General features: G+C 44.9%; 1 protein-coding gene across 1 annotated transcript in view; it reads right to left on the bottom strand.

The window, feature by feature from the left end:
• Nucleotides 1–3,959: 3,959 nt before the first annotated feature.
• LOC107191121 (RB1-inducible coiled-coil protein 1) overlaps nt 3,960–25,480 on the bottom strand; it is a 50,480-nt gene continuing 28,959 nt past the window's right edge. The window contains exons 3-9 of the mRNA XM_015580076.1: nt 13,049–13,337; nt 11,502–12,444; nt 11,125–11,348; nt 10,655–10,772; nt 8,415–9,155; nt 7,346–8,335; nt 3,960–7,234 (exon numbers count right to left, since the gene is read on the bottom strand). Of these exons, the coding sequence (XP_015435562.1) occupies nt 7,130–7,234; nt 7,346–8,335; nt 8,415–9,155; nt 10,655–10,772; nt 11,125–11,348; nt 11,502–12,444; nt 13,049–13,337 (3,410 nt within the window). The 3' untranslated portion in view covers nt 3,960–7,129. The remainder of the gene's footprint in view (nt 7,235–7,345; nt 8,336–8,414; nt 9,156–10,654; nt 10,773–11,124; nt 11,349–11,501; nt 12,445–13,048; nt 13,338–25,480) is intronic.

Below are 25,480 nucleotides of genomic sequence, written 5' to 3'. Positions count from 1 at the left end.
AACGCCGCGACGATTCTGACTTGTATTATAAATATTAAATATACGATATAATTGCACCTGGAAACGCGGGTGGCGTGTTGTGTTTCATCCTTTATCGAGCCCTTTGGAAGACACTGGTGATAACTCGAAATTTAAAGTTCCGTTCACAGAGATCATCCTCCCTGCTTGTAGATTTTATTTTGTATTGCGGGAGAAATAGTTGTGCAAGTGCTTGCAATTGTATTCGAAAACAACTATTTTACTAAAAGTAATAGTTCAGAAGTATTACAACTTCCAGCAAGGCGTAGAAACCTTTTAAGAAACTATTCTGAATTGGTAATTAGATCGAACGAAATAGAGAATCTTTGTTGAACGAACCGTCGATCAAATGTTCTTTCCATTAGACGCATTAGGTTTCTAATCAGTTTATTAATGTGACTCGCGTATTCGTTCATAACATACTTTCCAAATTACAATTAACTGTACAAATTTCTACAAAATTTCAATTCATGTATCCCCATGATTTTTACAATTTATCACGCTTTCCTGAGAAATTTTTCTTCATTTCGAAGGTTCGTAGTTTGGTAAATGATGTGGCGAAATAAATGTGACAGCCCCACGTGAACAAATTTGTTAGTCACTGTAGGTCTAACCTGTAATTTTGTAAATAAAGTTTGCAATGCAAAATCATACGTAAACTCTCAAAGAGTATACCTTAAATGTGTTGTTTTTTCTCACAATGGTTCGGAACAGATGTACAAAGTTTGACTGGACGAAGGGATACACGAGGTCCAGGTTCAAAGTACTCGAGTCCCCGTTATATACCTTTGATAAAACTCGTCTGATTTCTTCGTAATTTCTTTATTCGTAACAGATACTCTCACGATCACAATTGTATGTACGTTATGTAATAATTATCATACACCTATTTGGTTGTTACACTTTCTCGGATTACATGCGCGATAATTCTTTCATCTTTAGTTTCGTGGGGGTGGTTGCGTTCTTTTTTTCTTTATCTTGTCGCGATTCGTGTCAATTGAACCGCCTCGTGGCTACCTCAAACGTAAGAACTCAAGGGTGACGAGAAACGTCTGGAATTCAGGTGATGCTGAATGGACCCGATCGATCTCTGTGGATCATCGAACGATCGTCGAGCGGTTCCTCGTGCTAAACGCGATTACCTTCCAGCTACCGAGAGAAAAAAGGGGTGCGCAACATTTCTAGACGATTCGAAGCGTAATATCACTAAGTCGCCGCTATCGGCGTGTTAAGAAGTGTGATCGTTAACAAACTAATAGGAAAAACTCGTCGAATCGTTCGAGATCCGACACGAATCCGCGACACAACTCACAGATTGTTAAGGTGGCACCGCTAGACGTGCTTTTGTACCCCAAAAAACTGGTGTATTCATCGAAAGTGTATACTTAATAAGTAGCATCCCGAAATTTTCGTGTGTCCCGAAGAGGGCCACGTCGATCAACGGGTAAAATCGTTTTCAACGGAACAGCTACGTCTTCCTCGTCGAAACGTAAGAAATAAAAAAGGAAAAGAAACGAAAGAACGAATTTCAGCACTGGTCGAAAGAAGCGAATCTAAACGAAAGTACATCGTCTAATATTTCAATATATCTAGATATATATATAATATTCCTCATCTTCTTTCTTCATCGTTTTCTTCTTTTGATCCTCTCATACGTGAATTATGATAAATCCCTCCTACATATAAACGTTCCTAAGCGTATAAATTTTTGCTCCTATACACGTCACACATAAAACAAATCCTATCGTGTACTACGTATGGTGCCATACGCTCTGTTTTTTGTCTGTCCACTTTGTTTTCTCTGTTTCTTTTAGGCGCTAGGTAAAAAATTGGGAGGACAAGTACGTTCGATTACGTCGGAGAATCGCTAGAAAAATAAAAGCGCGACTCTATTCACCGTAGTCCCTTTCCTCCTCGAGATCTCGGCTGAATCCAACCATTTTGTGATCCTCGATCACTACGCGAAATTTCTTTTTCGATCTCTGGGCTTATTTTTCGCATCTTTTGTACAACGTTGAGATCATTCGTCGTGAACATCGTTTTCATTTCATTTTCATGCGTTCGATCGATTATATACACATGGATCGTATCGATCGAATCGTGTTTTCATTTCCGTGATTTTCACACCAGGCACCGTTGCTTTGATATATATTTGGATTAATCAGTTAACTTCGCCCTAGATCAACGAGAGATCAAGAATATTTCTGCGGTGACGCGAAATCTTTCGCCGCCTCGAAAGGAATTTGGATCGTCCGGTCGCGGAGCACGCAGCTTCTTCCGGCGACCGGAAGTCCTCCGGTTCCGCGAGACTCTCCGAACGTGAGAAACATTACGCGTCGTTGAATAAAACATCAGGTTGCTGCGCAAGTTTCATTTTATTGATTATAAATCGTGTCGATTCCGAACGGCGCTATAAGAGTACGATGAACGTTAATTAAAAAAGTAATTGAACATTTTGAGGCGTTGTACAGGTTTTAGAAAATGTTCAATTACTTTACGGTGAAATTCTTTGGTTCCTGTAAATCGAGAAGCAAGTAATTGGCAATGAAAGAAACGTTTACTCGTTACGGGGAGCTTCGTGACACGTGGACTGAACTACGTACGATTTAATACAGAGAAATAACTAAAGAATCTTTATTTAGGATCGACTATAGACGAAAAAAAATAGATCGAACGCCTTATTTCGATTCAGTTACAGCGTCATCCGCGTATTTTCAAAAACTCAAAACGAATTACTCAATTTGTAATAAAATTTCCTTCGTTTTCACGACACATCAGTCACGGAACACCCCGTAGAAACAGAATTACTTCCCAAAACCATCTCAGTGACCACGTTAAAACAACTAAAAACTCCCCTCGTCATGTTTCTTTCGTTCAATAATAAATTCGATCGGTTTCATGTAGAAGGCACTACTCTTTTTTTTTTTTTATTTTCATAGACAAAGGTGAAAAATAAAGGGTTTCCAACATATAATACAAGGTACTTTCGACAACTAAAATTAAAATTAAATACCATCGTGTCCGTACTGATCGCTGGACTTCCGCAGCAACCGGACCAAACGAATCTCCGAGTACCATTCGTCGGTTTCTCGACTCTACTCGCAACCAACCGCAGATCAACTCTCGTCGCACAAGCTGCCTGACCACGACCAGTGCGTGGTGGTGGATTCGGGTGTACTATTCAGGGTGGGTGGGGGAAAGGAATGGAACAGAAACCCGCTAGAGCTGCAAGCGGAACCGGAAGGTAGATCGATCAAGGATCCGTCCGAACAGAATCCAGGCTACACTTGCTCCCAGCGTGTTGCTCTACAGAAACTTTCACGAGTGGGTGCAACGACCGAAAAATGAACCGACTGCTCCTGGCTTCTGACGCGTAATTAAACGCATCGATCAGATTCGTGTAAAAAAAAAAAAAAAACAGTATTAACGTCGTGATCGTAAAGGCTGCAGCTTTCATCTATCAATGAATCGAGACTCTGCGTACACGAGACAGTTTAAAAAAAAAATTAAAAGAAAAACAGCCACTCGTGTTTGCAGAGTCGTTTAGTCAACATTGGACGCTTTGTCAAATACTCTTCGCGTGATCGTCGTGTTTGGAATTACTGAATTTTCGAATTGCAGACCTGTCTGTCTTGATAAGATCTTGGACAATGTAGTCTCTACAGATCCGCACGAAATTCATGCTGTTCGCGATCTTGAATCGTTCGATGACTTCGAAGGGACGAACAGGAGGAACAGTCGTTGCATTTTTCTCGCGCAAATGGAGGAGGGTGTCGAGGTAGCTATCGAAGCATAAGCTGCAGCGTCGAGTGACCGTCTATCGACGTCGCAGATAGATGCTCGTCCAGGGTCCCTCGAAGAATAGGGCGCCAGGTGTGTGAGAATCAATACAGATACAAACATAGTGTCTCTACGTGGACAGAGCTTGTTCGTCCTGCAAATCGAGAAGCGTACTCTTGGCGGAAATTATACAACGTGATCGTCAAGTGAATCCTCGACTAACATGACCTACTGATATACCACAGGATTTTAACCCTTTGACTGCGAAATACGTATATATATATATATATACGTCCTCACAACATGTCAAATGAATATCGAGCCGCACATGCTGATTATTTTGAGGTAAAGTGCGCCGCAGTCAAAGGGTTAACATTGGTAACAGGGTTTCCGCTCGATAGCAAGAAAATTGCACACTTCAATACATTCACAAAAATTTCTTCATGCCTTTAAACACTCACACTCGTATCGACTCGAAACATTCAAGGTGAAGTCTAAGATTCTTCTCTCAACGATCACGCTCTGTATCCGTTCCATCAAAAGTGACGAAATGCGGAGAATGCTCTACGAGTGCCTCCGAAGGTTTCTTCGTGGCCCTTCGAAACCGTGAAGCAAACAATTGGACTAATAGGAACCGTGGGGTCGCGTGCGTGTGAACTCGGTGTTTCATTTTTTTTTGTGTTTTTTTTTTTCTTTTCGTTTCGTTTCAGCGAATCGACGCAACGACAGGAAATGTCGATCGGTCGCGAGGACGATCGTGTGGGGGTTTTATCGGAGAGAAAAAAGTGTACCTATTATATGAACGGGACATGGCGGGGCGCAGGGCTCCCGAAACTGTCCACAGAAAATTCGTGCTAAATCCCGTGCATGCATGCGCGCACGTGTGGTAAACGCGGGTGCGATTTCTTGTCGACCTTTAGAAGAAAGAGGAATCATTTTTTAAACGAGCTACTTTTGCGCTACGTCATTAAGCAGGTGGCGTCGTTCTCTCGACAAGCTCGAGCTACAACCTACCAGAAACGAACATTTTTGTTGCATCGTCTTTTTCATTTTATCTTACTTATCAGCATCTCTTTCGGCGGACCGCCGTGACCGGTTGGCGGCGGCGTCGCGCTCGAACTCGAAAATCGGGTCCCGATGGTCGACGTCGGGGGAAACGATCGTCGTTCCGCGTTTCGAGATCCGCTCGACGTTTCGAACCACCACCCCTGGATATTAGTTAATGAGGAAACAGAAGTTTGTGGCCCGAGGGGTGGAACTAGAGTTCGAGCGGACCTCGGCTGGTCGATCATCGGGGCCCAAGGAATTAAGATTAACTAACGACTAAGTAGAAGTGAAAACGTCGAGCCTAACGATCACAGCTATTGTACGATACTATGAGTGCTTAACTGTCGCGGAGAAACGAATTGATATTTGTAGGTGAACGGTACAGAATCGGTAATAAAACAAAAGAAAAAAAATTCTTACGAGCGATCTGTCGCAAAGAAGTTTTCGTCGGTGTTGTGTTTCTCTCCGTGGTGTACGCTCAATATTCTCGCGATATACGTAGTATTATTCGGGCGCAGGCCTCGAACGCGTTTTGACACAGAACGTTGGGCAAAAAACAAAAATATATATATATATATATGCGACTGCGTGTGTGTGTTATATGTGTGTACACGTGTCCGTGTGTGTTTATGCATGACTATACGGCATATAGTTATAAAATTCGTGCTACGAAGAGTCTGCCTCGCGAACCGGGGCTTGAAAGACCGAATAATCTTTCGTCAACGATATTCGTATCTCGTTACGTTTCGAAAATGAAGAGACAGGTGTGCCGCCGCGGTCCTTTTGATCGCGCGTCCGCCATCTTGGTAACGACCTAACCCCCTTTTTTTCGCGTTAAGATTCGAAAATTCGGTGTACGGTTCCATACGGAATTTTTCTTAGTTAGATTTACTAAGAATATTTTTGTGGAACGCTGATCCGCGTTCTCTGCGCGTTAGTGGAACCGTTTCGGCGGAAAATTCGAACCCAACAGACTGAGGGGGGTTGACACGATCGACATGTTCGCTGATACCGTTCGTGGTAAACAGATTCGAGGACAATTCGCGTCGACCACGGGGGCAACTCTGAACGAAATCTCGGTCGGGAAACACGCGAAGGCGGCTCGCTTCTTGTTTCCAAATTAAACGCGTATAACTCTCACTAACGTGCACGAGGGTGTGTATCACGAGGGCTTGCACAACACGGCTACGTGATACTTCGTTTTTTTCTTCCTTTTTTTTCTTTAGAAAATCCTGCTTAGGACCTACGTGTACGACATCGTTTACGCGAATATTGTACGTCTGATACAACGGAGCACACCCGTATATATTATATAACACATACGTATATAATATATATTTTTCTTGCATGTACAAAGCAACCGTGTGTTCATTACCGTTTTTTCTTCCCCTTTTTGTAACTGCATGCTTGGTTTCCTTGTAAAACTTACTCTACTACGATTTTTTTTGTTTCGCTTCGTTCTCCTTCGTCTTCGTTTTCTTTTCTTCACGCAATGCAAAGATAATAAGAATAATATAATAGTAATGGTAATTAATAATTCATAGCGTTGAATCGAGTCGCGGAACGAGGAAGTTTCGCTTTCGGTGTCCGAAGTTAAAATGAAAAACACTTTCTCTCTCTCTCTCTCTCTCTCTCTCTCTCTCTCTCTCTCTCTCGCTCTCACTTCCTGTCTTTCTCACTCTTTTACACTCGCAGTCGGCTTAGCAAATTACAAGAAGAAAAGTCGTCGATTACGTTATTATAATATTATTTCGTTCTTATTCTTACTCACCTTCATTTTCTCGCATTCTCGCTCACGCTCGTCCTCTTTCTCTCATATTCGCTCATTCAAGTTCGTATTATGAAAAAAAAAAAAAAAGGAAAAAGGAATACAAATCGTCGTTTACACTTCACAGCTAACCACAGCATTCGGCAATTATATGTTTCACTCGTTTAAAAATTATTTATATCACAATGAAACGCCAGCGCATCCTTCTGATCGTCTGATCGCTTTGCGTGCACCTCATCGGGGCGGCCATACCTCTTTTTCTCTATCGTAAAACATCTTCGTTCTCCCTGCTAGGCGATGTTCAGGATGCGTCTACAGGCTCTGGCAGGTTTTGGCCTTGATCCGAGGATCCGTTTCCGGATGGTCGCGAGGATGTTCATAAGCTGGGAGGACCCGCGTCTCGAATAAACTGAGCTTCGAACGGCCAGTGTTTATCCGTCGAACGCGAATCCAAGGGTCACAGGGCTTCTAACCAGGCAAGAATCAAAGGGTTTCCGCTCCAATTGGAACGTACGATTACTGTTGCTGGATGCACGCCAATAGAGTCGCGCTCTCGTCCACCGCTTTCACGCGTACACGGTAGAACTTGGTTCCACGTGGTACACGGTATCTATTTTCAGACTGAAACATCGATTGTTGGTTAATCTTTAGACGTTCTGGACAACATGAAAGACAATTGAATCGTTACAAACAGAGTCCAATCAGAAAAGTTAATCTACTAAAGAGCCTAACCTTTCTAGCATGACAGTACTCCTTATCAACAACCTCAGCGATAGTCTGAATGCTCAACGGCGGCCCCTCAGGATTCAAGGCCAGGTCCAAAGCGGCGACACAGTCCGAATTCAGGAAATAGAGAGTGGTGGACTCCTGGTACACGGTATAATTGCCGTGCGTAGGATCCCAGAAGACCAGCACAATGTCCCCTGGATTGCAGCTGGCGACCGTGACGCGGCCCTGCTCCACCAACTTCGCCGCTACCTTCTTCATCTTCCTTTGGACGTGCGAGACGGAGAAGAAACAAATCATACAGTTACACCTAGGCTCCGGACTGGTCGCCGCGTCCCGACTGGATCCTAGCGCAACAACCGCCACAGAAGCGTTCATATCCTTCTCGCGACTCTCCGACGAAGACGAGGATTCCTGAACTGCGAAGCTTCTTCTCGATCTTTCCTTGACCAGTTCGAGCTCCAACCGGATCTTGTCCGATTCCAGGACCTCTATCTTCGCCTCCGCCGTCTCCTTGCACTCCCTAAGCGACTGCACTTCCGCGTTCAACTTCTTGTTGTCGTTCTCGAGCATCTCCAACCTCCTGGACAAGCAAATCTGAATATCGTCGTTCGCTTCCAACCGCACTTTCTTCGATTCCGACACCTCGACCTCGTCCTTTTCCAAAGGCAGACGGCTCAACAATTCCTGCAGGTTGCTCAAATTCATCTCGGCACCGATATTCTTGAAGTCGTCCGAGTCGGCCAGTCTCCTGATCATGGTCCTGTACTGTTCGAATTCCTCGGTAAGTACGAATTCTCTTCTCCGATACATCTCAACTTCGCGGTCCTTCTCGTCGACCACCTGTCTGGCCAGTCGTAGCTCTTGATCCAGTTTCACGACACAGTCAGCCCGCTCTTTCTCGATCGCTGTTCGAATAGCCGCGGACTTCTCCATTTTCATGTCCTCCTTCACTTGTGCCAGGATCTGGCTGCTCAGTTCCATTACATCCGGTCTCTAAAACGCGGGAATAGATATGTTAATGTGAACTCGAATGAAATGTAAATAAAGTCTACTAATCGACAATTATCCTCACTTCAATTTTCTCAAGGCTGGAGTCGCTAGGACTCCTTTCAATGGTGGACGCAGTCATCGGCTTGAACCGGCTCCTGACAGTCGCCAGCTCGGTCTTGTACTCCATCTGCAACTTCTCGGTCGCCTCCTTCACCATCCTCTGTTGATCGTTCCTAGCCGTGCTTAGACTCTCCTCCAACTCCTGAATTCTTTTTTGCCACTGGCTCACGGAGTTCGTCAAAGAAGCTATCTCCATAAACCTTTCGTCGCTCGTTTTCTTCACAGCCGCCTCCTTCTCGACCCGCGCTTGTTCCAGCTGCTCTTCTAGCTGTTGATGAAGACGAGTCTGCAGATTTCTCATCTCCGTTTGCTCGGACTCCAGTTTCTGTCGCATGGTGGTCGTCAGACGTTCGTGTTCGGTCAGCTCAGCCTCCTTCTCCAGAAGGTTGCGTTTCAGGGTACAGATCTCCTCCTCCCGGCTCTGCATCAGCTTCTTCACGTCCGCCATCTCGAGCTCGTGGTCCACCGTCAGCTCCTGTTCGCGTTCCCGAAGACGACGATCGCACTCGCGCGAGTACAGAGACAGAGCCTCGCGGACACGCTCGGTCATCTCCGACAGGCCGTCCTTGTCCTCGCTGGATCGATCCCTCAGAACGGCGAGTTCCCGACGGACTGAAGTCAACGACTCGCACATCACCGCCTTCATCGTCTTCAGAATGGCGCGTAGCCTCTCCACTTCCTCACGGGTGTTGCCAAGATTCTCCTGAAACGTCGATCGGCAGACATTCTGATTAGCACAGGTGAATGAAACCCTTCTAGGATGTATATCGGGGACGTGAGAACAAGTAAACGGTCGTGTATTGGGATCGGTGAAGATTTAATTGAAAAAAAAAAAAAGGGTTGTTGAAAAATCGAATTTGTTAAAATTTACATTGCGGTGTGAGTGTTATAAAACAGGTAGTGTAGTGAGGTAACCGTAATCCTATTATACAAATCGTTACGTGTTATTGTAGATTTTACATATGTAGTTATTTATGTTCGACGAGGGAGAGAAACTCAGGAGTAGGGAGATAGTTCTGATAGCGAGACAGCCCCCCCCCCCCAAAAAAAGTGGCCGATGCAACGATAAAAGCGTTGCACCGATATGGAATTCTGAAAAAGAAACAAAACTGAATATCTCAGGATAATACACTTCGGGTTCGAGGGGATCGGGATACGAGTGCGACGGCAGCTATCCTGTAAAAAAAATTAAAACACACGCACTCACGTCACGACTTACACGCGAGGGCATATATGCGACTACAAATAAAGGTTCAAGCGACAGTCGAGGGACAGGGACCGGTGAAAAAGTAGCAAACGACGGGTAGACGGCAGGCAATAGATACATACCAACGTCTCTCGGGGGTATACATACTTGCATACAGTCAGCGCTAATAGCTCGGCTAGCGAATGTAAAGACAAATGACAACGAAAGTACCTAGAAACCACAGAAAGGGTTAGGTAAGTGGACAAAAATAGAGGCTGACGATAATCGTCCAACAAGATGGGGATGCAGAAAGAGGGTTGCTATAATACATATGGGTGGTAGGTTGCGGGGGGGGGGGGGGTGGTGGGCAGGTTCCAGGCCGAGAAAGAGTAAGCAAAAACAGTGTGTGTACCATCGGTGAGGGTGTGGGTGGACACATCGACGGTAGTGGAACGTTTACGGCTACGACTACGAGGTCTGTTAGCGAGCTGTAAGTCGTCCAGTACCTGGAGAAGGGAAACGATAGCCTGATGCTGGCCGTCGGCGGGATGCTCGCTGAGACTGCTCGGCAGGGACTCGTCCATGTAAAACTCAGTACCCATGAAGTCGTTAGCCCCCACGCCGACAGAAGGACTGCTACCGCCACTGCCGGACAGCTGGTGGCGTTGTTGATGCTGCTGGCCGTCGCACATCACGGACCGTGTCAGGGAGGAAGGATTCGGGCTCAGGGAGTTCGGCTCCTCGGCCGTCGGCGCGGACGTTTGGTCGCGATATTTGGGAGGAAGACCGTTAGTGGCACGATGAAGCGGACAGCTTGACTCGCCGTTCTCAGCGCACTCGGTTAAGGGACTCAGCTGAGCCGGTCGCTCGCTGACGGACAGACTAGGGAAATGGAAGGATCCGGGCTCGCTCGAGGACGACGACGAACGGTTCGTCAGGTCCACGACTTTCGAATTCAGCGGGGATACGTTAGTCGAGGTGGAGGAAGCAGGGGACACGCTTCGCGAGGCACCAACCTCCAATTGTTTCTGACGCATTTGTTTCGCGCCGTCGAACGACTCGGGTTTCGAGTCCGTTGCGCCCTGCCCGATCTTCTCGAACTCCTCCGTGTCCGTCTCCGATTCGAAGCCACCCCTAGAAATCATACAATTCATATTTAATCGAGAGCAGCACGGGAAACAGAATGTACAGTAAAGCATCTATGAGTGGTCGAAGGCTTCTCGGCACTGAGTGTCAAGCGTCATCCTTAACATTAGGGGGGTACCCCGTCAAGGGCTCAGTCTTCGAACACTTATCGATATAACGGGGGGGGTTGAAAAATGAATTACTACTAATGCAGGCTTATTTAAAATCGATCAAGATCTTAGTAAAAGAGTTCGTGGTGTCTGTACAAGTTAAAACGGTATCAATGTACTAAAAGCCAGTAATCGAAATCATCTTATTGCAAGCAAGACGATGTTCCATAGTTCGTTCAGTCATCAGGTACCTGTCAGATAACATCGGCGCCCTGGTTCGTTCTTGTCCCTTCGCAGCCACGTCGACTCTCATGGAAGTGGTGCTGCTGTCTTTCTCCTTGTTCCCGTCGGTGCTGGCGTCGCTGAGACTCTTCGACAAGAAGAACTGGGTGATGCTGCTCAGATCCGGCGATGATACCGTGAGCGCCAGGTCTGGTAGCTGCGATCTAAGAGACTCCATGTCATCCGCCGTCAACTGCAACAGTGCAACGTTGTAACAATCATTTCTTAGTTGTGAAAAGTACGAAACAATTCCATAATTAAAGACGCTATACTGGGGTCTCGTGGAAAAACCAGTACCAAATAATTCTCTACGAGATCTCCGTGCTACACGCTAGATTACACGTACCTTTGGCAATCCATTATCGAAAACAGAAGGCGCCTGAGTCGCGAAAGGGGGCGGCGTGTCCTCCAGACCGGGGAACAACGTGTTCAAGAAGTGCCCATCGAACTTGCTCTGGAACTCCCTTCGACGCGCCAGCTCCTCGCTATGAACAGTCAACAGCTGACACGCAAGGTTGCTGGCCCACACGAGGAAGGCCTGAGAGAAGGTTCGCCTCCGGACAACTTCAGCCACCGCGTTCATGTACATCTGTGGCGCCAGGTGAATCTGCTGGAGGACCTCCAGGTGTCTCCTTAACCGTTTCAGACTCTCGTTGTACATCACCAGTTTGCCATCCACCTCCATCATCTTGTTCTCCACGTACATGATCCACTTCAGTCGATGGTAGATGTTCACGGACAGCTCCTCCTTCGCTTTTGTGCATCTGCGTCGTATGTCTCTCAGCTGATTGTGATTCAGCAGCATCACTAGTAGCTGGTGTCTGTGCGAGGTGCAGAGATCGGGCAGGACGCTTGCGTCGCCCAGGTTGTTCGCCCGGCTCTGATTCTGATGGAAACCCTGCGCCAGTTCACCCTGTTCCTGGACGAGCTTCTTGGTCTGCGCCATCAATTGTTCCAACGCGAACAATCGTTCCCCGAGGCCCTTGATCTCCTTCATGTCCTGCTTGTTCGCGCTGTCTATCGCTGCGTTCACCTCTGACTTCAACGCCTCCATCACCCTCTCATCGAACTGCTCCAGACCCCGAGAACACTGCTCCGCGACCTGTTCCAGGCTACTTTGATTGTCTTTCGCTGATATCCACCGGAACAAACTCAAAACTTCGTCCCTGCCCTCGGTGTCCTTCTCGGACTGACTCGGCTGATCGTCTGGGCTCAGAAGACCTTCCGCTTGGGCCCGAAGAGCTGGTAGAATTGGAATCTTCGCTAGCATACCCAGGTCAGTGTTGAAGCTACGACACGAAGAGGATTTACAGGACGGTTAGGAATTGTAAGACAGTAAGAACAGGTAATTTAACAATTAGCCAGAACGAATTGTTAGGTTCCCTCCTGTGCTATTAGATAGAATTTATTACATTATTAGCATAATTCGGTCCATTTCCGTGGAAATTGCGTCAGTCATACGCGAGGCCAGATTAAATTGCGCGTTGCTCGGTTGATCCTTTAGAGAGAAACAAAGTGCACACAATGACGATGATTGGGAGATACATACTCGATTGTAGCGATTAGTCGCACCTTTAATTCGATTGGAAAATGGGTATAAATGTAATGGAATTGCATGGAACACCGTAATAATGCAATCATGCAATTAATATCGTCAACCTCGATCAACCGCGTGACGCTAATCGCGATTTAATCAATCATTAATTAAATTCAGTGGCATATTATTTAAACGTCACACATTGCTGGGTAGGTTTCGATGCTTGGTTCCATTCGAACTGAGGTTTATTCATAGACCAGCTACAGAATACAACACGATATACTCTACGAAATTCTGAAGATCGAGGATGTTTCTCTCACACGATGATCTGTAGATTTAACTTTTGGGTCGCTTACTTCTGAAGGAGCTCCATGTGTTGCTGCCTCTCCGATAGATAGACGGTGAAACTCTGCTGAAGGAGATCGGCTCGGGACTGGAACATCTGCGTGATGTCCTCGAGATTCGCCACCACGGCGGCCCAGCCCTGTTGCTGAAGGTGCTGATCGTGCACCAGCCGCTCGCAGATCCTGGTTTGCTCCCGCGCCAATCCGCAGCATTGCTGAGCCAATTGGGCTCGGGCAACAAGGGTCTGATAAGTGGCTGGCATCGCCAGCGAAGCGTCGATTTGACTTTGTAGATCGACATCTGCAAAAAATAATTCATGTTGATCGCACCGAACATTGTTGATCAATTGCTTCCAATCGACACGCTGATTCTTGGTGAACCGAGGACACCGCTGGTACAAATAACGTGTCTACCAATTAAGGTAATACATTTTCGAACGAGTCATATAAATTAATACCAAGAACATTGAACCACACTAGCGTGGATTTTCGTTTCAGCCAGATAGAATGTAGTGGCTGTACTCGGTGGTGGTGAACTGTATGTACCCTGATGAGCAAACTCGGCTTCCATTAAGGGAAAACGTGGTGTAAGAAAAGGGCCTTCTACCACTTAGCAAAATTTATATTAAGTACTGAAATAAATATTAAACTGAATTTGGACTTAGCATAAATTACAGTAATTCCCGATACCAAATGGTAAATGGCCCTTCCCCTACGCCACTTTGTTCCCTAAGACAAGCCGAGTTTGCACGTGAGTGTACCTATATGGCAAAGAATTTTCGTGCAACCATCGAACGTATCCCGACAGGATGATTTATAGTCGGAGATCGTGTGGAGATAATAAAAGGGCGTGGACGAGGGTCGCGACGGATCATTAGGCGTCTTATACACTTTTCAACGAAACCATTCATCAGCCATAATCAACGCTTCATTGTCCGCCTGGTCTTGAATGTTAAAAAGGCCAAGCAATTTCGAATTGTACTTTCCCACCAGAATCTCTCCTGCAGTTTCACGGCTGTAGCCCAGCAGTTAGCCCCGTTTTCTAGGATTAACAATGTCACTCTGTCGACCGAACAAGCGTTGACCTTGTCTAGGTGGATCGAGAATCAGCTTATCAACGGTGTGTTTCGGCTGAGGGTGGCCTGTCGCGTCTGTTGTTTCACGGTGGACGGGATAAAAGCTCGGTTTGGCTTTCGGTCCCCAGGTGACCGTCCGCGAGGCTCGTAAAACCGGACCCCCGCGGATCGATAACGGCGAAACAGAACGCCGGGTGAAGCAGAGCGAGAAAAGGGTGGACGAACGGAGCATAGGATCGAGTGTTCGGTCAGCTCTTGTTTGTCGGTGGCTAAGTGGCAGGTATATATAATTGATCGACGCGAGTGAGCGAGCAACGCATCGCCAACGTAATCTTGGCACGCGATGAAAACTCAAGGTCGCGGGCACGGCTCGCGGTAGCTGTTTCAGTACCCTTACGTCATAGCCTGGATCCGCGGATCGGGTCTACGAAGGTGAATTACGCGTGTCCAGGCTTCCTGGTCGGGCGACAATTGCCTCCGGCGGATGAGACCGAGTACGCTGGTCTCCGCTGGAAGGCGTAACGAGGCGTACGATGCCGCCTTAAGCTGCGTTCCCACGCGGGAAACTCGATCGAGACTTGGAATATATCTCTTTCGTACCTGGTCTCATCGTGTGGAAATATAGCTTCGTGATTTGGATATTTTTTTTGGGAAAGTGTAAGATGTGATTCATGGACTGTCAGTGGACATCAACCAGGAAGTGGAAATATGGCTTTACATTAAGGGTTGGAACCTAATTTTTAAATTCTCGAAAATTGAATCTGAGACTTTGTACGATTTCAGAACTCTTGAAATTTTCGAAATTTGAAGTGGTGATTTCCTTCATTAATCTTCAAAATCAAAAAAAAATCTTGACGATTTTGAGTCAATAATTAATTGTGGGGGCCACGAATTAATTTGTACGCCTAATAGAAAGCGCCTTTTAATTTTATTTAAATTATTGCCATTAACGGGACTCTTTTTATAAAAAAATTTAATATCATCGTATGAAACTATGTATAGTAGTTCTAAGTATACACGGTATTCTCGCAGTACCCGGTAGATGGAAGTTTGGATGTTGTTAATTGATTCCGACAAGAATTCAATTTGGTTACTAAATTTGTTGGCCAGATTGCATATTACTGCATATTCTGGCTATTGTGTCGGACTGATTGTACCTGGATATGTAGGAAGTAGGGTAGAATAGATCGGAATCCCTGGTTGCATGAGAGACAAACTACTAAACTGTTAATAATTTTATATAGAAAACTAATATCAGCAACAGCATGTTTTTAACGGAGTTAATTTTGAATTTGAACATTTTCCTATCGTAGTTCTGAACATTGTATCTTATGTCTGTTTTAAAAGAGAGGAAACGTAAAAATTGATGTTGGATTCTTTCGAGCAAGACGCAATGTTTAACTGTAAATGACAATTATGTTGTTCAATTGATTGTACGATAAATTGCACCGTTTGTGGTTCCCAGGAATGGTAATAACATACTCGAATATGTCGCATCGCGTTGGAGCAAGACTTTAAGTGCAGATCAGAGTATCGGTTTCTGCTGATAACTGCATCATCGCGAGGAACTCTGTTAGTGTCACCTTACCAGAACCCTGCTGACATGCGTCGTTTCAAGCGGCGAAGAAGATTGTTATTGTCTTTAAACTGGCCTGACGCGTGTCATCAGAGTGGCCGTCCGTATAACGATGTGTTTACGAATGCAGAAGCTGCGTGTTCATTGTTACTCCCAACAAGCTACAATCGACCACAAATGTCGTGTTCAAATGACTTACGATATACCAGAGAACCCTGCAAAATTAAAGAACGACCGATCCAATCAACGCGGACCACCGTTGGTTCGATTTCCAAGCTGCAACCGCCAACACGGTTGACCGAAATTCATCCGACAGAACTTCCCCAAGCTCTGCATAATAAAGGAAACAGAGAGGAACAAGAGCCAGCGGGAAGACAACAGAGGGGAACAGTAGGGTGGAAGAGTAAATCGGGGCTGAATTCTATGTGTACGTGTGTTGCACAACTGTTGGACAATGTATCGATTTTATGCGGCGCCCTCGGCCCGAACCAACTTTTCTTTTTTTCCCCCCCGCGCACGGAAGCCGCTGGTTCCGGTATCCTTGCCATCGGGAAAGACCGAAAGCAAAATCCCATTAGTCTATAGAAAGGCTTGACCGTGGAAAAACACAGTCGCGTCGATGACGTCGAAAAAGAAACAAAAATAATAAAGAATCCCCTAGAATCTATCGTTTTGTTTACTTGTACGATTGATTAGCGTTCAGTCGAGTTGCATAGCGCGGTGTCGGAAGGGTCGATCGATTATTAAATCGACCCAGAACCGATCGATTTCCATTCGTTGACAATAGAGCACGGGAGAGACGACGACAACGTGGAGGAATAGAAAGAAACCAACGAAGAAGGAAGTAATCACCTGTCGACGATTTATTCTAACCCCCCCGCCCCCTCCCAACTACCAAAGAACTGCGCTCGATATTATGCAGATTCGACTCGCATTATGCATATTCCGGCAAGGGGGAACAAAACGGTAAATAGACGACATCGTTCGGTCTCGATCTCCTGTTCCACGACCCCGTGACCTCGCCCACCACACACGATTTGCAAATCCGCGGGGCATTCTGTGATGCACCCGCGCTCGGCGACGGAATCGACGCACAATATGTGTGTATGCTATTTAAGGGGAAAACTGCGACGGAATCGTGTGCGTATAATGCAGGCGGTGTGTGATATCATCGCAAAGTTGCGACGTAAAAAACCGTGAACACACCGCCGGAACGATGGTCACTCGTGTGTTCGTTTGCGGACTGTGCGATCGGATATCGTGGATCGCGAATAACTATGCACACGGACGGACATACAAACATTCGATTTCGAGATTGATTGTCGCGTGTTAAATGGCCGTGAGGGCGCTTCCGGTATCGGTGAACACGTTAGGGGAAACTGAGCACCATGGAGATCTTCTCGGGCTTCCTTGGTATTGACCAGGCGAAATTGTATCCATTGGATTTCCGTCGAGATTTTCTTCGGTGTATTTTGTTACCTAGATTTGTTTTCTTTCCTGAAAATTCTTGCTTTCCAACCAATTAAATTGACGATTTTTACGCGAACTTCCTTTACGTATTTTTATAGTCTTGTATCATCCTTTTCTGATAAATTTTGCTCAATATCAGGTAAATAATTTTACGAGAGAAATTTCTGAGTCGCTGTATCCTGGATCAGAACTTAATCGCGTCGAGCATGTTCAAGACGTTTCTAGAATCGCTTACTCAACTTGTTACTCAAACAGAGAACTGTGAGAACAATACCTCTTTATTTATCGCGAACGGCGGTAAATCGTTATTAGGATTTACAAAGACAAATCGCCGTTGCCAGAGGTAAGGTGCACAGGTGGCTCCAATTTATCTACCTATTTATGCTCCCCACGCGACGCAACAATGTACGGCTCCCGTGTGTGCGCGTGTGTGGAGCATCGAAGAAGAGGACGCAAGATCCCACTCGTCGGTAAAGTATATACGTCGCTGCATATAGCCGCACGGTGACCTCTTTTAATCGTGTAATTGCATAAGCTTCCGGCGCAGGGTTGAACCTGGCAAACAGGGGCCAAGAATTTCACGGCACGACACTGAATTCCCAGAATATCTTAACTTGGACTAATGCTCCCCTTTTCTAATTATATATTCTACGCGCCGCGAAAACACACACGCCCGCGCCGTTCAGGGAGTCGCGGTCTGCCTCGACGCGGAGGAACAATATTCGCTTGGTTAAACAAATTTCCAACATGAAAACGATCCTTTGACGATAAAGCTACTCTCCCTCGAGAGACGAGGCGTATCGTTCCGGAATTTTATTAACCGGCGATCAAACCGTGAAATTGTGCGGGATAGAATCGTTTCTCGGTTGAATATCAAACGCAACTTTTATTGCGTAACGAGTCGTACCGAGAGCCTTTTGGAATCATGTACGGTTTAACCGCATACATGCTGAAGAAAATAGTGTATTATCTATTGGTACGCATAGGCTTAACCTTTAAGTACAAACGACTGTTGTTGGGGCTAGTCTGAATTTATCTTTCACTATCACACCCTAGTGCAGAATTTTGTAAGCTCCAGGCGTTTAATTACGCTCAATTGAAGTACTTATCTTCGGTGATATCCTATTACCAACAACGGTAACAAAAGATAATGGTCACTCTGTTATTGAAAGTGTTGCTGATCGGGGGTTTTCGTTAATATCTCGTTAACAAAGCCTCGGATAACATTTTTGCTAAAAAAAAAAACCTGTCCCAAATCACCTTACGAGTTACCCATTTCAGGGACCTACAACACTTTCGTTAAACCCTCTATTACAACACCTGTATCCTTTTCGTCGACACTACTGCCAATTCTGCAACGCTCTGTACAAATTGCGCTCCTCAATCGGATACGTTCGCTAAGATCATGCCAGAGACGTACACGTATGTTTACGTCCCATCGAGCTTTATTAAAGGGTTAATGGGTCTCGAGCCACGCTCCACGTCGTCGTGTGCCAGACGACGATTGGCGATTGCTCCTTTCATTCGTATCGGGCCCTTGACAGCTGATACCGGCGTGCATAAAAGCCCCCGTGCTGCTGCTGCTGGCAATCGTCTCGATGGAACCGCGCGAGCGCGAACGCATGAATGAAGAACTTCATAGCGCAACAGCGACCGACTCTCGATGTGGGCCGCGATCCCATCTCCGGCGAAATATTGGCGGTTGGCTTTGTCATCCGGGGGGGTGGAGGGAGGGGGAAGGAAATCAGTGATCGCGTGCTTATCGTCGCGGCGAATTAAGGCGAAAAACGCGTATAATATCTGTGTATGTGTGTAAATTTGCTCTGTTTTGTGTGTGTGTGTGTGCGTAGATCTGCCCTGTTTGTGTGTAGTGTGTGCAGTGACACGTGGCGACGGGTGCATCCGCCGCGACGCGATTATCAGCCGATTCGTCTTTCCGTGAATTCGATTATTTTTTTTTTTTCTCGCGGGACTCGTTAACCGACACACACTCAGGGTTACGTAACTTCCACCAGCGATAATTCTGCTGAGGATTATTTGGTTCGCTGTCTTATTTTTTTTTTTTTTTTTTTTTTTTTTTTTTTTTTTTTTTTTTTTTTTTTTTTTTTTTTTTTTTCTATCCATTCGATTCGTCGGTAAACGGAGACACGCCTGTTTGACGCGGATCTTGCTTCACTCTGGGAACCTGTACGAGCGACGATTTAAGGAGAGGAGAGAACAAGGATCTTTGTACGAACACACACGGGTGGGAAATGTTGCACCGTGAATGTATTGTTGAACGAGGAAAAGGAAATTATGTTTTCTCTTTGTGGGTACGTTTTGTTGGCCTCGTTATAGTTACGTCATCAGATCTACCGTAGACTTGGATCTTCCGCACGATGAAGGGGGTAGAGAGCAAGAGGGACAGGAATCGCGTCTGTTACTTTCTATAGACACTATTTCTATTTTGAGAGTGTGATTTGTTGGAAATATAGGTACGCAGAGATTTTTGTTACAATTGATATTAGGCTGGTACTATTTAATTCTTCGGAGTTACAAATTAAGGGAAGATTGCCGAATTTGGACCATCGCCTAGGTTGGACCACTACTGTAACTTGTAATATGTAAGCGATTTGCACCAAATGGGTAACTTAGTACATAGAAAACTCATATTGTCCATCATATGGAACAAATTGCTTACACACGACAAGTGACAAATTTGGCAACTACCCCTAAGTTCGTTAACGCGTTCGCCACGAAGTTTATTTCGACTGACTTTCCGTTCACGGCGACAGTTACTATGTTACATTTGATAGCGAACGTGCAAATTACGTAATTATACGTGTTTAATAATTGCCCATCCGCTTTGCACGAGATAAAAAGATTCTACATTAACAAACCAGGAGCTAGATAACCAGGCAACAAGTACATACGTATAATAGTGAACAGATAAACAAAATCATTCCACGCAGCATCTACTTTCATGCTTATGAAAGTCAAGCGGCTTTAAGAAGTACACGCGTGGAGAAGCGTGTAAGATCTGTCAATTGGTTCGCAAAAATCGAACGCGTCGCACCGAACATATGCGACAGTTTCTGGAGATTCGTCGAAAACGTTGCATTTAAAATAACTTTAAATGCAATTAAAATAAATTTTAAATAGCCTCTAACTCGTAAAAACCCAATCTGGTGTTTTTCCGTGCCTCCTCCCCTTTCGTGGGGATACATAATTCTTAACGTTGGCGGATCTGAGTGAACGCGAGCTCGTCATTTTTACGCAGCGTTTCTAAGTGTGTTTGTTCGCGGTGAAAGTCACTCTCGTGCAGCAACGGTAGCTGCAGCAGCTTTGCTATTGAACACACGGTGTGTTTTCTCAATTAGAACGAACCTCCAGGTGAATTGCACACGCAGGCGCACGGTCATAATTCTCACGGCCGTTTTCTCAAAACAAACTGCAAAACGTTCCCTCGCGCGATCGCGTATTTGCCTTCCGGCCCCTCGATCAACATCATCGCCACCGATTTCCATCCGGGAAAAACAAGGTACGAGAGGGGGAAGAAGTATACCCCTCCCAGCAACTGCCTGGAGATCCGGGATGAGTTCTCTTTTTTCCCTGGTATATACTTTAGCGGGCGGAATTTTTCAAATTTCCAGGAAACTGAAGGAAATACCGGTTGGATAAAGTGGTACCGACGTGAAGAATACGAAGGAATACATTTAGAACAGCTTTTGAGGATGTATCTGCTTGAAATTCAAGTAGTCCTGGTATTTGAAGTTTTCGTGGTACATGTTGTATGCAGCCAACGAAACCTACACGCAGCTTTCGTCGAGGATGAACTGGGGTTAGGGTTCTTGGCACCCCAGTGTGAAACGCAAAACCAATAATATAGAAGGTTTCAACGGGGTAGTGGATGCACTGAAGTACCCACTTAGAAATACGACTCTTCGCGAAAATAAAATATTACGGGGTTGCTGGAAACTATGGAAACACTCTGAAAAACATGAATTTGACAAAAAGACGTGAAAAATATTTAATTGTAACTATTGTTGTTAGATTGAATTTTTAACAAGGAAATTATCTTTCAACTTTGTAGAAACATCATTTGTTCTGTTCATTAAATGATTTTCCAGCAAAGAGCAAAATCAAATCCGATCCTATTACTGTAACCTAAGTCAGAGGGTCAGAAATGATAGAAATATCTGTTTCATAAATATAGAAGTATCTATACGTATATCACAAGAAAGTTATTTTTCTCAGGAATCTCTGACTACGATCGCGATACATCAGACCAGTTCCTTCTTTGACAATCTTCCACCCCCTGTCGCAAGCAAAATGCAACGATCAAGAAGCACGAGGATTGGAGAAGGAAATCCCTCGCGTTACTAGAATAAACCCTCAAGGTTGGGATCCGGTCCAAGTATCTGATATATTGCCCTATACATCACACCGCACCATCGCCATGTAACCACGGAATCTACGATCCGCTGTCAATAAATGATCATAATTTACAATGCAGCCTGTGTAGCGCATCGAGTAAACGTCTATATACTAAGCACGTGCTCCCAAAGGACTCCGGTATCTCTCCCCTTTCCTCGATCTTCTCCACGTGATCGCAAATCCAGTTACAAAAGACAGCACAAAACCATGTTTACGACTCAATAATCACGGAATAAAAAGCTGGAAAAACACTTCGATTCGGGTGGTGAAATATTCCTCGACGATATGGAACTCACTTCGGGGATGTCGTTGTCTCGTGAAACGTGAAAAAAAAAAAACAGAAATCCAATTACAAAAGGCAGACGCTACGGTGTTTACGACTGAATAATCAAGAGATAAAAAGGTGGAGAAACACTTTGATTCGGGGGTGAGACTTTCCTCGTCGATACAGAGCTCGTTTAGGGGATGTCGTTGTCTCGTGAAACGTGAAAAAAATTAGAAATCCAATTACAAAAGACAGAGGTAACCGTGTTTACGACTCAATAAATGAAGAGATAAAAAGATGGAGAAATACTTCAATTCGGGGGTGAAATTTTCCTCGTCGATATAAAACTCATTTAGGGAGGTGTCATTGTTTCGTGAACCGTGAAGAGATAGAAGCAACGGAGAACATAATATACGGGATTAATTCGTGTGCGATTAATCGTATCAATCGTAAAGATATCACTGGTGATTAGAAGCGTAGATAGAAATAGAACAGTAAATACAGAAACATAAAAAACGTAAAGACCCCTCTTGTTCAGACTACTAAATACAAAAAAGTTACCACAATAGTCGTTGTTCGCACCTCACTACCATTTGCACCATATCATGCGGATACACAGTGACTCATAAATATCTATTCTGTAAAAAAGAACGTTCACTTCATAGAAGCATTACAGCTGCCATGTTCGAAGCATCGACGCAGAATCATCACGCACGTTCCTTTCAATTCAATCAACGATAACTCGAAGTGTCCCCAAAGTACCACAGCTTCCGCACCACACGCCTGCCCCCTACCCATTTCACGGTTTTTCAAATCGATCGTACGCGTGGAGTTCGAAAACAAACGGCTTCGTGCTCGCGAAAACATATTTTTCTGCGGTCTAATCGACTCTTCTGGTAGGTGGCGAGGCGGTGGTGTGATATTCTGCGGTCGTTTCAGTAACGGGTGCCCGGCGGGGTGGTGGTGGCGGTCGGGATAGAAGGGGTGCGATAATCGTCGCCGACCAGATTTCCCCGTAACAATGGGCATCGTTGTGTGGGGTGGGGAACGAGCTGCGCGAAGGAGAAATAGTATATCGGGGTCTAAATAAAACCCGGCCGATTGGTTATCGACAGCTAAATAAAGAATATCGGTCCGACTCGATACCGAGTGCCAACACCGCGGAATGCTTTTATTACACGCTCGTCCACCACCCTACTCCGTTGGCTTCCGTTGCTCTTTTAACACCTAGACAACCGGGTACACCGGTGGACACGCTGATTTGCATTAATTTTCGGGTCACCCAGTGGCCGCTAGTTGCTCGCGGTTAACGATGACGCCTGTGGTTTCTACTCTCCGTGCTCGCTGATTAATTTGTTCTTTCTGCCTTTTTTTTTTTTATCTCGGTCGTTACGATGCTGTTAATTGGTATCGAGTTCGACAGACGCTCGTGGAATATCGAGTTGACGTATATATTCCACGATTGCATTAACACTCGCAGGCACAGCGAATGCTCGAGACACAGCTCTTTTTGACCTATAGTAAATGATTCTGGTGTATTTGTTATTGGATAAGGTTTTATATTCAGTGTCGAATGTATGGTTTTACTGAAATTCGTTTTTGCAAATAATATTAAGGAACATAAAGGTTCGTATACATTTGTTGCGTATCACCGTATCGCGTCGTATTGTATCACATTTTCACACGCAACAAGTGGATACGCACCTTAAAGAGACTGTTTGCATTACCGTGATAAGATCACGCAAGACAAACAAGCAGAAAATGACCCAAGAATCGGTATGGGAGGGTTAAATTTAACGTTTGTCGTCGTTTCGTGAAATACATTCGAAGAAGATTGTTAAGAATTCTTGCATGGAAATACTTCATGGATGGTCGCGATTGGTTATAAGAGACCTATCGATCATCCCGGATCGAAGTCAGACGCGAGCACAGGTGAAACTCGCGGAATTAATATTCTTTCTTCGCAGTCATGGCGGCGGCACACCTCTTCTCAACGGCCGCACTTTTTATTGAGCATATCACCGACGTGAAAGTCCGCAGTTTAAAGTGGATCAGGGAGTTACAGGGGTCGTGGAAAACCCAGCCGTTCTGCCCATTAACCGGCACGAGAGAGTCGACGCGAAGAACAAACGGCGTCGGGCTGTGTTTCAACTGCGTTATAATCAACAGGACAATGTTTGATACGTCATTTGGCTATTCTTATTGATCACAGGATGTCTAATAAAGGTTTTTATGCGTCATTGATTTCAAACGATCTTCAACGTATCTTTGTACAGACGAAATACATTGGTCGAAATAATATGATCATGTATTGCTATAAGCTCTTTGTACAAATAGAACTAAATGATAGTAATGTTAGTATTGTACGAAAAAGATATTAACTTTTCAAACCTATAGCAATCGTTTTATTTATTTCGCTTGTTGGGTGCAACAGGGCCACTTACACTAGCAATCTTCTAATTCTTTCGAACAGTGTATGTATTTACGCGATGAGTAGACTGCAGATTTTTGTGCAAAATGGTATTTTCTAAAGCAATTTATACAGGGAAGAGCAAATGTAGGAATTTATTTCTATTCTTAAGTATCATATTAGGTTCATAATAAACTAGAAAACTGATTGGATCTGATGAAAGTTTTGTATTTTACTGTATTTTGCAGACCCCTATAGGCTATGAATGCATAAAATCCGCAGTCTAGTGATGAGTAATCGATAAGAATTCACTAAGTTCAAGTACAGATAAGCCAGAGATTTAATTCATTTTACTCCATGTTCCTTTGTTTACTTCTTACACGATCTATGAAATTATTAAAGAAATATTCATGACGAAAGAGAAAATCTTAAAATTTACATGATCAGGTCAAGGTGCTTCCGTCAACGAACTTTCGATTCGTTCCTCGATTCCCGCTAAATCGCGCGAAAAGGTTAAGTAAGAAACGGTAACGTTACCCGATGGATTCTCACACACATACACACACTCCACTTTCCTTTCTGTTTCCCCAACGTCCTGGTAGCCGTTACATAAAAGGACCTAACGGGGCCAATGGATTCAATACACCGTATCGATTCCACTTGGCGAGCCGTCGTCGACGACCACAACGACGACGAAACGTCAACGGATCCGCGCGCAGGGTTCCGGATAGATACTGCGAGACCGCGTTTTCATCGTCGCGAGCCCGACGTTTTCACTGCAATTTTCACGCACCGTGGCCTTTTATCGAACGCCAGGAAGCGACCCGGGCTAATCGATTGTGTATTTCTCGAGCACTGAAAATCGTGCGTGAACGATTTGTCGCTCGCAACGAAGTTCATCGATACAGAGATCGATGACACTCTACGATCCTATCGATAGGGATATTGTTTAGAAATTTATAATATCCATTTCTGATATGTAGAATGGATGCTTCATCCACTGAGAAATTAACACGTTCACTGCTGTCGGGGCCATCCACGTGATCGGCGATGTCGTAATTAATTAAAACGTGAAATAAACGATAACAGTTGCAAATTTTTCAGTACTATTAACATACAACCGATAACCTTCGTCGGAATAAATGTACGAGGAACGATAACACTGCGGATTCCGAACACTTTATGTAACGTTTTAACATTATGCATCTGTCGTTTGGAAAGTTCTCAAAAT

Source organism: Dufourea novaeangliae, unplaced genomic scaffold, assembly GCF_001272555.1.
Source record: "Dufourea novaeangliae isolate 0120121106 unplaced genomic scaffold, ASM127255v1 scaffold221, whole genome shotgun sequence".
Taxonomy (NCBI): Eukaryota; Metazoa; Arthropoda; class Insecta; order Hymenoptera; family Halictidae; genus Dufourea; species Dufourea novaeangliae.
Note: the sequence above shows the minus strand (reverse complement) of the source record. Positions and strands in the feature narration are given on the sequence as shown.